Genomic DNA, 14,213 nt, shown 5'->3' with positions numbered 1-14,213 from the left:
GCTTCTTGATTGGAGATGAAAAAATACATGTTTCACTGTTTTTGGAAATTCCTGAACAGGTGAAATAGGGTCAGACTGATTCACCGGTTAATTAGTGCCCAGCCAAAACCCCTATGGATAGAAACTTGAAGTTTGGAGAGGTATGGATCTTAAACTGAAGTATCGTTTAAGAAGGGACTGTCCAAAATTGCACTCCTAAGGGGGTGAAATAGGGGATGAAAGGCTTTTTGAAATTATGTCACTATTAAGGGAATTTTGAAGCTAGAACCATGAAAGCTGGTATTTGGACTCTCAGTCAGAAAATAAAAAGTACATGTTTAAGCATTCTTGGAAATTCAACCACTAAGGGGATAAAATAGTAGGTGAAAGATTTTTTGAAAATAAATAATTACAAAAGAACTACTAAAGGATTTTTATGGCTACATCTATGACAACTGGTATTCAACTTCTTGGATATGAATGAAAAAAATGTGTGTTTCAGTGTTTCTGAGAATTCACCACTACAAGAGTGCAATAAGGGATGAAAATTTTTAAGAAAATATTCTGTTACATTAAAAAAATTTAAATCTAAATATGTGATTGAATGTTTTTTGGAAACACAAATCTCTAAGGGGGTAAAGTAGAGGATGAGATTTTTTATGAAAATGTTTTATTAAGAAAGTGTTTTTAAAGCTATATTTATGAAAATTTAAATTTGGCTTCTCATTTAGAAATAAAACAAATACCATATTTCACTGTTCTTGGAAATTCGACTCCTATGGGGGTGGAAGAGGAGATGGAAGTTTTCATGAAAATATATCACTGTGCAAGCATTTTTGAAGCTAAAGCTATGAAAATTTGTATTTAGTTCCTCTCTTAGAAATACAACATACAAATGCACAGTTCTTGGAAATTCAAACCCTTAGGGGGTGAAATGTATTGTGAAAATATTTCACTGCAAAAGCATTTTTAAAGTTAAATCTTTGAAATTGGTGTTTTGCTTCTTTGCTAGAGATGAATAAATACATGTTTAACTGTTTTTGGAAATTCAACCTCTAATGGGGTGAAATAGCATAGGACTGATTCATCATCACCCAGCCCAAAGTAGGCATTGTTTAAGAAGGGACTGTTCGAATTTCTACTCCTAAGCGGGTGAAACAAAGGATGAAAGGCTTTTTCGAAGTGTGTCACTGTTAAGGGTATTTTGAAGCTAGAACCACAAAAACAGATATTTGGTTTCTTAATCAGAAAATTAAAAAACGTGTTTCAGTATTTTTGTAAATTCGAGCACCAAGGGGGTAAAACAGTGGGTGTAGATTTTATAGAAAATATATAATTACTAAACAACTACTAAAGGATTTTTAAGGTTTCATGTGTACAGGAATATATCACTAGGGATAAGATAGATATTGCCTATAGGAAAATTAAAAAGTCCTTTGAAGGAAAGAGAACCACCTGTATGAATATCAAGAGCTCAGATGGAAAACCAGTTCTAAGCAAAGAAAGGTGGAAGGAGTATATAGAGGGTCAGTACAATGGAGATGTACTTGAGGGCAACATTATGGAAATGTAAGAGGATGTAGATGAAGATGAAATGGGAGGTATGATACTGCGGGAAGAATTTGACAGAGCACCAAAAGAAGCTTTCGAAGCAAGGCTCCAGGAATAGACAACATTCCATTAAAACTACTGATACCCTTGGGAGAGCCAGCCATGACAAAACTCTTACCATCTGGTGTGCAAGATGTATGAGATAGGCGAAATACCCTCAGACTTCAAGAAGAATATAATAATCCAATCCCAAAGAAAGCAGCTGTTGGCAGATGTGAAAATTACCAAACTATCAGTTTAATACATCACGGCTGCAAAATACTAACGCGAATTCTTTACAGACGGATGGAAAAACTGGTAGAAGCCGACCTCGGGGAAGATCAGTTTGGAACACGTGAGGCAATACTGACACTATGACTTACCTCAGAAAATAGATTAAGGGAAGGCAAACCTACATTTCTAGCATTTGTAGACTTAGAGAAAGCTTTTGGCAATGTTGACTGGAATACTCTCTTTCAGATTCTGAAGGTGGCGGAGGTAAAATACAGGGACTGAAAGGCTATTTACAATTTGCACAGAAACCAGATGGCAGTTATAAGAGTCGAGGGGCATGAAAGGGAAGCAGTGGTTGATAAGGGAGTGAGACAGGGTTGTAGCTTGAATATCTGTGTACTGAACAAGCAGTAAAGAAAACAAAATAAAAATTTGGAGTAAGAATGAAAATCCATGGAGAAGACATAAAAACTTTGACGTTTGCTGATGACGTAATTCTGTCCGAGACAGTAAAGGCCCTGGAAGAGCAGTTGAACGGAATGGACAGTGTCTTGAAAGGAGGATGTAAGATGAACATCAACAAAAGCAAAAGGAGGATAATAGAATGTAGTCGAATAAAATAAGGTGACGCTGACAGAATTAGATTAGGAAATGAGACACTTAATGTAGTAGATGAGTTTTGTTATTTGCGAAGCAAAATAACTGATGATGGTCGAAGTATGGGGGATATAAAATATAAACTGGCTATGGCAAGGAAAGCATTTCTGAAGAAGAGAAATTTGTTAACTTCGAGTGTAGATTTAAATGTCAGGAAGTCTTTTCTGAAAGTATTTGTATGGAGTGTAGCCATGTATAGGAATGAAACATGGAGAATAAATAGTTTAGACAAGAAAGGAATAGAACCTTTCGAAATGTCGTGCTACAGAAGAATGCTGAAGATTGGATGGGTAGATCACACAAATAATGAGGAGGCAGTGAATAGAATTGGGGAGAAGAGGAATTCATGGCACAACTTGATTAGAGAAGGGATTGGTTGATAGGACACGTTCTAAGGCTTCAAGGGATCACCAATGTAGTATTTGAGGGAAATGGGGAGGGTAAAAATCACAGAGGGAGATCAAAAGATGAATACACAAAGCAGATTCAAAAGGATATAGGTTGCAGTAGTTACTCGCAAATGAAGAGGCTTGCACAGGATAGAGTGGCATGGAGAGCTGCATCAAACCAGTCTCTGGACTGAAGACCACAACAACAACAAGGCTTCATCAACGACAACTGGTATTCCATTTCTCGGTTTTATAAAAAAAAGAAACAAACACATTTCAGTGTTTCCGGAAATTGACCCTTAAGGCAGTTCAATAGGAGATGAAAATTTTTAAGAAAATATTTCATCACATTGAAAAAATTTTAAAGCTAAATTTATTAAATTTGATACTTCACTTCTTGGTTACATACAAAGAAATATTTGTTAGGGGATGAAAGTTGTGCTGTGGCTGAGCAGTCCTAGGCGCTTCAGTCTGGAACCGCGTGATTGCTATGGTCGCAAGTTTGAATCCTGCTTCGGGCATGGATGTGTGTGATGTCCTTAGGTTAGTTAGGTTTAAGTAGTTCTAAGTTCTAGGGGACAGATGACCTCAGATGTTAAGTCCCATAGTGCTCAGAGCCATTATGATGAAAGTTGCTACAGAAATCTCTCCAGAAGAAAACAAAAGACATGATCAACAAAAACTTTGCAGAATCGCTTTTTGATCAGATGTACAATCAGAAAAGACCATTATTATATGGCCTTAATCAGCATGAAAAACTTAGAATTTGTTTCAATTTGTGAATAACAAAAAATTCGATTATATAAAACAAAAAAAATCTCTGCAGGCTATACACTCTATGTGGGCTCTAAGCTAGTGTACAATGAAACTGTAGTATTTAAATATTAGATATTTGACTCACCTGGATAAACTTATTATATTGTGACATTTTGCCCAATACTTCAGGAAAATAATAAGTGGTCGTATTCTAAAATCCATGTCTAATACATGAGACAACTGCTTGCTCTTAAGTGCACATCCTTGTCCTTGGAAGCTAATATCACAAGCAATGCCAGTTGGTATATGGATGATTTTTACTATAGGTATGCGAGCTTCAGGAATTGCAACAATGGACCCAAATTTTCGGTGACGGGTCCATAGAAGTTTACGTACACGTCTCACTATCTGGGGACCATCAAAATTTCTGGCAGCAATCTCTGTAAAAATAAGTAAATAAATAATAATAATAATAATAATAATGATAATAACCATTCTTGCATAGACCGCCAAATAACCCACAAGTCGAAACAACAATAAAAACTATCAACACAATCATACACAACAAAATAAATGAAAACACAACTATGGAAGAGTTACAACGACTAGTTTATATAGGAGCACTCACTACTCTAAATATACACACTAGGCAGAGATCAGAACCAACCAACACACAGAAGAAACCCACAAAACCAGCATGGCAACACAGGCTACAGATCAGAATAGAAAAACTGAGAAAAGACATCGGACAGCTAACACAATTTATAAGAAATGAAATGTCAGAAAAAAAACGAAAAAGGTTAGGTAAAATCTCACAACAAGAAGTGATAGAGCAATTAGATGAAAAAAAGCAGAAATTACAATCATTGGCCAAACGACTTAGAAGATACAAAAAAAGTGAAATAGAAGGAAACAAAATCAAACATTCAACACAAACCAAAAGAAATTTTAGCAGACAATAGATAACACACACATTAAAATAGACAACCCACCAAACATAACAGACATGGAACACTTCTGGAGCAAGTGGTTACCCCTCAAACTCAGAACCTCCTACAGAAGAAACACAAAAGTGCCCCACTTGTGACAGGATACTTTCCGGGACTGGATCAGACTCTGAATGTGGCTCTCCAGCAGGGATACGACTTCCTCAAATCCTGCCCTGAAATGAGATCCATCCTTCATGAAATCCTCCCCACTCCACCAAGAGTGTCTTTCCGCCGTCCACCTAACCTTCGTAACCTCTTAGTTCATCCCTATGAAATCCCCAAACCACCTTCCTTACCCTCTGGCTGCTACCCTTGTAACCGCCCCCGGTGTAAAACCTGTCCAATGCACCCTCCCACCACCACCTACTCCAGTTCTGTAACCTGGAAGTTGTACAGGATCAAGGGCAGAGCCACGTGTGAAAGCACCCACGTGATTTACCAACTGACCTGCCTACACTGTGACGCATTCTATGTGGGAATGACCAGCAACAAACTGTCCATTCGCAGACAGTGTTTGTTGGTAATGAGGATCACCCTATGGCTAAACATGCCTTGGTGCACGGCAAGCACATCTTGGCACAGTGTTACACCGTCCGGGGTATCTGGATACTTCCCACTAACACCAACCTATCCGAACTCCAGAGATGGGAACATGCTCTTGAACATATCCTCTCTTCCCATTATCCATCAGGCCTCAATCTCCGCTAATTTCAAGTTGCCGCCACTCATACCTCACCTGTCATTCAACAACATCTTTGCCTCTGCACTTCCACCTCGACTGACATATCTGCCCAAACTCTTTACCTCTGTATATGTCTGCTTGTGTCTGTATATGTGTGGATGGATATGTGTGTGTGTGCGAGTGGTTACCCGTCCTTTTTTCCCCCTAAGGTAAGTCTTTCCGCTCCCGGGATTGGAATGACTCCTTACCCTCTCCCTTAAAACCCAAATCCTTTCGTCTATCCCTCTACTTCCCTCTTTCCTGACGAAGCAACCGTTGGTTGCGAAAGCTAGAATTTTGTGTGTGTGTGTGTGTGTGTGTGTGTGTGTGTGTGTGTGTGTGTGTGTGTGTGTGTATATATATATATATGATTATAATAGAGGGAAACATTCCACGTAGGAAAAATATATCTTAAAACAAAGATGATGTGACTTACCAAATGAAAGTGCTGGCAGGTCGGCAGACACACAAACAAACACAAACATACACACAAAATTCAAGCTTTCGCAACAAACTGTTGCCTCATCAGGAAAGAGGGAAGGAGAGGGAAAGACGAAAGGATGTGGGTTTTAAGGGAGAGGGTAAGGAGTCATTCCAATCCCGGGAGCGGAAAGACTTACCTTAGGGGGAAAAAAGGACGGGTATACACTCGCACACACACACATATCCATCCACATATATACAGACACAAGCAGACATATTTCCCGCGTGGAATGTTTCCCTATTATATTCACTATAAAGTAAGGTGTATAAGTATAACCTTTTGTAATCAATACAGTGACTTACTGAAGATTTGAGTTGAAAAGTAATTAACACTGATTTAGTTTACCTGTAGGATAAGCATGTCACGATATCATCTATCTAATAGGGGAACTATGAGGAGTAACAGATCGACCTGGCTTAAAGCAATGTGTTGTACCTTATACTTTCAATCCAACAAATGAGGCCCATGACTGTTAAAAAAGCAACTTTCTTTTCTGCTTTATTCGATTTGCGCCCGATCTTCTGTGCGCAGGATTTTTGCTTGGTTTATACATGCATCGTGTGCAGGTTTAACACAAGTGTATCTGTGAAAAGGTGTAGCCAGCAGTGATATTACGGTGCATGACGACAATTGCTGCAGCGAGTGATTATTCCATGCCACTCATGTCCTGCCTAGGAGATACACTCCAATCCACAGGGGAATACCCAGAGATTGGGAGATTTGGTTGCTGACATCTCTAAGAAGATAACCTGGTGATTGGTTGACAGCCAGAAATATACAAGAGACGTCATACAACACATACGTTTTATAACTTGGAGTACAAAAAATTGTAAAAATGTAACGTACTCATTTGTAATGGAAGGTGAATAAATGTACAGCAAAAAATAAAGAGTTCAACTATCATTCAGCAGCAGCTGGTATCTTAAGTAACTTTACAGGCTAAAAGACACAGGCACCACCATCGAAGAAAACGAGTCTGAAGCCAAGATATCTGGGCCACGGTACTTTTGCAACTACTTCAAGTGCCAGAATGTAAGGTTTATAATCTACGGTGACAATAAAATATGTGCAAACGGACTGCTACAGGTACACGATACATTGGAAAGTGTCATCACAAACAACAATACAAACACCCCAGCAGCAACTTATAGTCAAGGTTTTGGAGAGAGTTTCAGTTTTCAAAATAATAATGCAAGAGAATGCACTTCCCCACACTGTGAGGAGGCAGAAACTAGCAGAATGGAATGGGCTGCAGTAACTGCTGATATAAATTCAATAAAGTAAATCTGTGACCCACTGAAATGTGTAGCATGTTGTCGCAAGAACCTTCCTCGCACACTGAACAACCTCAGAAGGGCCACCATCGAAGAGTGAGAGTTTCTTGGGCAGCAGTGTCTTGATCACATTGTGGACTGCATACCAAGGAGCATCAGAGCATGTCACAATGCATAGAGGAGAGCAACAAGGTACTGTATGTTACCCAGCTGCACATTTTGATTTCCATGGATGTGCTCAGTAGTGCAAACTGTTTTTGTTTACGTTGTTGTTTTCTTTATTTGTTTTTATTTAGGTTACTGTTCTGTTTTTACACCATGGTTTTTCTGTTTCAAAGACATTCATTCATTCCCTCCTCCACATGAATCAAAACCCACACACACGTAAGTTAAACATACAGGTGGTGTTAACTTCATGTGAAAAGTTTACTTGGATTATTTTCACATCTACCTGTTCTACTACAGTTGCATTTCGCATCTTTCTGCCCCACTCCAGTTTCATCAGGCATGACTGACACTAAATCTGAGCAATTGATATCATATCTTAAATACTCACAATTTTTGCATCTTTCCATTTTTCTATGTAAAGAACACTAGGAACAAGAAGGAATCTCTATTTATGTGATCTTCAGGGCAAAAAAATTGTATGATGCAGCTTTCCATACCAGTCTATCCTGTGTAAGAGTCTCCATCTCTGCATTAACTACTACAACCAACATCCATTTGCTTACAGAATTCAAGCTTTCGTCTCCCTTTACTATTTCAGCCACAATATTTCCCTCCATTCGCAAACTGGCAATTCCTTGATAATTAACAAATTGACTATTTCTTGATACCTCAGGATATGTCTTATCAACTTCTCCCTTCATTTACTCAAGTTGTGCAATAAACATCTTTTCTCCACAATTTGATGCAGTACCTCTTCATAGCTTAATAAATCTACCTTCCTAAACGTCAGCATTCTTCTGTAAGTCTACAGTCCACAAGCTCCTATTGCCCTCTTGTCTGTACTGTTTACTGTCTATGTTTTATCTCCATGTAAGGCTAAGTCAGTTAGCTTTTTTTGGTGAGTCATTTCATGTAGTTTCTACACAAATGTCACAAGAAAAGAATACCACATTAGAGGTTAACATACTTCTCTTCTTCAGAAAGATTTTTCTTATTATTGCCAGTCTGCAATTTATATCCTTCTTACTTATCCCAGTGTCAGTTATTTTGCTGCCAAAATAGCAATTAGAGCAGAAGCTTGATATAAAGCAGCTGTTGAGAAACATGTTTCACTCCCACATCATAGCATAGTATATGGAGAGTGAGTCGTGTAACAGCAAACTACAAATAGAAAATTAAGAAGAACACATAATGCAATATTATACATACTGTACAACACTGTATTTAAATTTAAAGAATGTTAGAAGTAAAACATTTCAGAAAATTACCAAATAGGGTACAGCGATTAGACAAACTTCACTCAAACGTCGATCAAACAAGAACACGAGTAAATTATAATGTGGAAAGGCTATATGCAGACCCTAATAAGACTGTTGCAAATTTGTAAAATACACTGAGAGTGCAAAACTCATTCATAACACTGCATTACATCCGAATCTGCAGTATATCAGACTGCGGTATATTGTACTGCTGCAGCAAGTGTAATTGTCTGGCAGTGCTGATAACCTTGGTGCTAGCACCCGTAAGCTCCAAACACATACACACACACACACACACACACACACACACACACACACATACACACATGTAATTGTTTGGTATGGGTGAATGTAATGAATTTATGTAGTGTAGTGTCTGTGGTGTAGTTCGTGCTGATTAAACCAAGTGGGCGAAAACTGTGGCAATAACCTTACTCTTCTCGGAGAGCAACAATGGGTTTTCCACGATAATGTACCCATCCAACAAATGTGTACTCATAAACTGAGTGATATACCCTCACAACAAGAGACACTATGGAGAAGTTTGTAATGTTAGCCAGAACATTGGTACAAAGTTCTGATAGTCAGGATACTAACATCACCATCACTCCTCCCAGTGCTGGGCAAATACTGGCAACAAAAAAGTTATCCACAACGAGAATTTGACACTGTTACCTCCAAGTCTAGCATGAAGGCACAAGCTAGTGTAAGTGACCTAGGCTATGGAGGCAGATAACATCAGCTGTGAATTGGTACGGGGGTGGTGGGGGGTGGGGGGTGGGTGGGGGCGGGCGGGGGGGGGGGGGGGGGGGGGGGAGCCATGAGTGGAGTGAAATCATTTGCATTATAACAGCTTACTTATGTGTTTACCAATCATTTGCATTATAACAGCTTACTTATGTGTTTACCAAAATTTTCTAAGGACCAATTACTTGACCACTGATGTAACATAACAGCATCCCCTTTTTAGATGGTCAGCTTTATTGAGCAATATTTTCCCAATGAGCAGCAATATCTTCCAGATGAACACGTAATGGTTAGACAGAGAGGTTGAGCAACAATTCTGAGCACATTAAAAACTTTTGAATATAGTGCACTGCCAGAAAATACTGTGCCGCCCATTAGCCATACTTGCCTTGGCAGTCTCATGCGTGCTTCAGTCTCTAGATATATTGTTGTTTGTTGTTGTTGCTGTAGTGTTGCAAATGAGTTTGAAATAAGATGAAAGAGTGTTCTTCTTAGACCATACTGAAATATATAAATCACTGTGATGGTTAGGACAGATGAGTACAAAGCCAGAAATATTAGGAATGAATCAATACAAACTGATGCTCACAAAATACTGGGAATGTACCCTACAGCCACAACGGAAGATGTTTAAAAAAATTAATTACTGCAAAGTTATGAAAAACAATATATATGGATATTTTTGTGTGTGTGTGTGTGTGTGTGTGTACCTACCTGAATATAATCTTATAATCTTTTGGAGCACCTACCATTGCATGAGGCCTTTCCATAACTATGTCTCAAATGCTTTGAATTGACAATTGCACTTGTAAATTTCAAGTTTCTGAAAGCACTGCCAGTAGCAAGATGTCATAGCATAATAGATAAACAATGACTTGGTGGAAATGTGCCTCTCATAGTGGAGTTTTGTAATAAATCAAACATTGGACAGTCCACATTTAAAAAGTTATGTTTTTTCTTTCTCCATAAGCTCAGTTCTCTCAACAAGTTATTGAAGTTATTGAGAGTAATCCTTTTTATGTAAATCAAAAGGGGGGGGGGGGGGGGGGGGAGTGAAGGAAAGGAAGGAACTGAAAGGAAATTATGATATCAGCTGCATTGGGCTTTTTGCGGAATTAGTGTCAACAAGTGAAAATATCTGCCGGACTGGTACTCAAACCCAGGATCTAGTGCTTAGTAGGCAGTCGCATTAACCACTGCACCACCAGGACGCAGTGTTGACTGCAAATGCACAGACTATCTCTGCAAGCTCCTCAGCCAACTCACATTCCCATCTAGCGTCACCACCTATCCACAGTCCCAGTCCATGTCTTCCATGTTTGCTAATTTTAGATTCACATTGGAGGTTCAACAAAAATGTGCATCTGCTCTGATGTTTGCGGATTCTCAGCCCTTCGACGCATACCAATTCTCTGACTGTGTGATGTCTGTTCTTTCAGGCACACATTCATACAATTAATACTGATGGCTGTGGATTCACATCCATTGAGTTGTATCAATTATACGAATGTGGTGTGCTATGAATCTACAACCATCAATGCAGATGCACATTTACACTCGACCCCTAGCAGGAATCTAAAATTAGTGAGCACAGAGAACATGGACTGAAACTGCAGGTAAGTGGTGGTGCTAGGTGGGAATGTGAATTGGCCCAGCATCATGCCGAGACAGGTGACACAGTGGTTAATGCAACTGCCTTGTACGCAGGAGAGCCCAGGTTCAAGTCCCAACCTGACACACATTTTTGCTCGGCACTGCTGCTATCGCATTAACTCCTGATGCAGGTGATGTCATCAGTTCCTTTCCTTTCCCTTCTCTTCCCTCAACCTTCAATTTAAATATGAATCACAACTGCAGATTCCATGTGGTGTCTGTTCTTTGGACATGTCCGTAAGAACAGACACCACATATTCTTACAAATGAGGGAATCTTTGGTGATCTTTGTATAAATTTTTCATCAAAATTTCTTTTGTCACCATGTAGATGAATTATCATAGCAGCAGTGTACTGATCATCCAACTTTCTGAACCAGAGTAAATACTGCATAATACTATTGCTCACTTGTATTGAGCAGTTTAGGGGGACCGGCTATAATGTTGCACAATATTATTCTGCAATAATACTGACCACCTAGGATAATGGCCACATACACTGAAACCCCTATTTGACGTTTTTGTGCAGTCCAGACTTAAAAAATGAAAAACTGAGGAAAATGTAGAATCAAGGAAAATACTAAAAGCCCCAAAATATGAGCGAAAACATTTGTAATTAGCATGTATGATTAAAAATCGTAATACTCCCCTAGTCACTGTATACAATCTGTATATGCGAAGGAAATTAAATGTATAATACAATGTTTATACAATAATTTGTGGTAATGGATTTCATCAGTTCTTCAAAAATCACAGTTGCACAACTGCACGCAAAAACTCGTCAAAAATGTAAATTGGTAGCTGAGTACAAGACAATCGATCTATTTTCCAACCAGCTATGACCAAAAATTGTCAAAGACCTTGACACAGTGGTAACACTGGTTCCTGTCAGTTCACTGGAGTTAAGTGCTGTCAGGCTTGGCTAGCACTTTAATGGGTCACTGTCTGGGTCTGCCGAGTGTCGTTGGCAAGCAGGGTGCACTCAGCTCCTGTGAGGTCAATTGAGAAGCTACTTAATTGAGAAGTAGCAGCACTTGTCACGAAAACTGATAATGGCTGGGAGAGCTTTGCGCTGACTACATGCACCTCTGAATCCACATCTGGTGATGCCTATGGGCTGAGGACAACACGGCAGCCAGTCGGTACCATTGGGCCTTCAAGACCTGTTCGGACAGTATCTGGCTGTCTGTCTATGACCACAAACTATATGTCAAAACAAACATTTTAGAGAAATCTTTCCTTTGTGATCAGCCACAAAAAGCAAAAATTGATGAATATGTGAATTAAGCTGAAAACTGTAAAGTAGACGTAATTGGCATCAGAATCTAACATGTGGGGGTGTGCGTTTTTCTTCTATAGTGAATGACAGTGCAGCATACTCTGGTGAAGTGTGCACAGTGACCTCTAGTGTATTGCTTGTAAATATCCAGTAGGCGAGCTCATTTTGTGTGTGTGGATCGACTACGTTTCACATCACTTTTTGCAGGAACTGACATAATCGTGATGTAATGGCACTGTGAAGATGAACAGAATTGAGGCTATTGATTTGTCGATCGCTATAACACAATGTTGATGTTTATGGATGTGTTAGTGACAGGAGAATCTCAGTTGTGGTGAGAACTCTTTATGGGAATGTTTGTAGTTGCGCAGTGTGTGAAATATTTTTGACAAGGAAAAATATGAATGTTATGGCTCATTGTTTTTCTTGCAGCAATTTAAGGTGTTCTCTTAGGTTCCTGCCTACACTGGAAATTGTCACATATTTGGAAACAAACTGCCAAATATTTGTGAGAAGGAAGAACATGAATTATATTGCTACACATTTTAGTCTCAGCTATTGAAGCTGTCCTCTGTAGCTCCTGCCTAACCACACAGTCAGAAATCGACACATATTTGGAAATAAACAGCGAAATATGTATGACAAGGAAGAATGTTAATTTTATTGCTGCAAGTGAAACGAGTCGTACATTTGTTTCATCCTTTGTCCTCTAATCATTTAATTGGATAGGTAAAAAATCTACTCACCAAGCAGTAGCAGTACACACACGTAAAAGACTGTTGTGATTGTCAAGCTTTAGGAGCCAGGGGCTCCTTCTTCAGGCAGAAGGGTTGAAGGGGAAGGAAGAAGGGTGAAGGAACAGGACTGGAGAGGTCTAGGAAAAAGGGTATATTTCGGGAAATTCTCACCCAAAACTGTGGGTCAGGGGAGGCTTATCGTAAGGGATGAGAAGGAATGTCTTTCAACAAATTCAAAGTCTTTCAGCCAATTCACACCATGTCCTTGTAGATGTGGGCTGTTCTGCAGCTAATGTTTTGCTTGCCTGTATTTTTCTTAATTTGTTTATGTATGTACTCTTATAATTTTAACTGAATGGATTTTGCTCTGCTGCTCAGATATTGTCTACAAATCCATGTTCAGATCGCATGTGACAATCTCGAGAGCAGCAACAAGTCGCTGCTTGTCTTTGTAGTCAATGTCATTAAAATCCAACAAATACCTATTCATAGCATAGATACAAGAAAAGTGAATCATTTCCTCCATTTCCCACTTCTTATTTCAGTTTCTTTACTCTCTACAGACACACCTAACCTCAGAATGCATGCAACTAGTGTTGCCAAAGTTGGAACAAGCCAAAAATGTTGAGTTTCGCCAATGAGTTGTGCATAAGCATGCCGCACATGTTGTAAAATAGGCTTTAGTGTGGTGTAGTGAGTGTGGCGGCTGATGGGTGACACAACAAACCACCAGCCAATTAGAGCTCACTAGTTGGAAATGGCTGATGCTTCCTTGATTCTCACCGAGACTCAGTGTTTGAATTTAAAGGTTGATGATCGATATGGTTCTTGAATGCAGTACGTTAGAAACACATGCAACAAGATGAGACTGAGTTACAAGAGGCACGAGAAAAGGTGGAGGCTGAGACCCATCATAATTTATTGTCTTGGCCCGGTGCACTTCGCACTGACTATCCTGATTTTCCATTGCTGCCGCAATCTAGCAGTAGCTGTATTATAACTGCTTGGTGAAGCTAAATGTTGCAAGTTGTGTTGGCAATGACAATTGTGGATTATGTCAGCATTTCCTCTTTCATGTCTCCCTTCTCTGCAATGGCCTATAATATTCCCTTAACTCCGTCACCACCCCACTTTGTGAACCGTCCTACTTTTGTGCCACTTATAACTTGTTCTGTCACATCAAATGTCAATAGGAAGAAAATGGGACGAAGTCAAGCAAGGTGCTGAGTATGAGCATAGAATCAAGATAAACCTTATTAGGAAGAAATGTAAAGTCAGGGAATTTTTAGCATTGATCA

At 39.2% G+C, this 14,213-nt stretch overlaps 1 protein-coding gene across 3 annotated transcripts in view; it reads right to left on the bottom strand.

Annotated features, from left to right (window-relative positions):
- Positions 1-14,213, bottom strand: part of LOC126484632 (uncharacterized) — a 224,612-nt gene that overhangs the window by 107,072 nt on the left and 103,327 nt on the right. For all 3 annotated transcript variants that reach the window (XM_050108222.1, XM_050108221.1, XM_050108223.1), the window contains one exon: positions 3,751-4,045. In XM_050108222.1, the coding sequence (XP_049964179.1) occupies positions 3,751-4,045 (295 nt within the window). The remainder of the gene's footprint in view (positions 1-3,750; positions 4,046-14,213) is intronic.

This window comes from Schistocerca serialis, chromosome 6 (assembly GCF_023864345.2).
Source record: "Schistocerca serialis cubense isolate TAMUIC-IGC-003099 chromosome 6, iqSchSeri2.2, whole genome shotgun sequence".
NCBI lineage: Eukaryota > Metazoa > Arthropoda > Insecta > Orthoptera > Acrididae > Schistocerca > Schistocerca serialis.
This window is presented reverse-complemented; position numbering and strand designations above follow the sequence as displayed.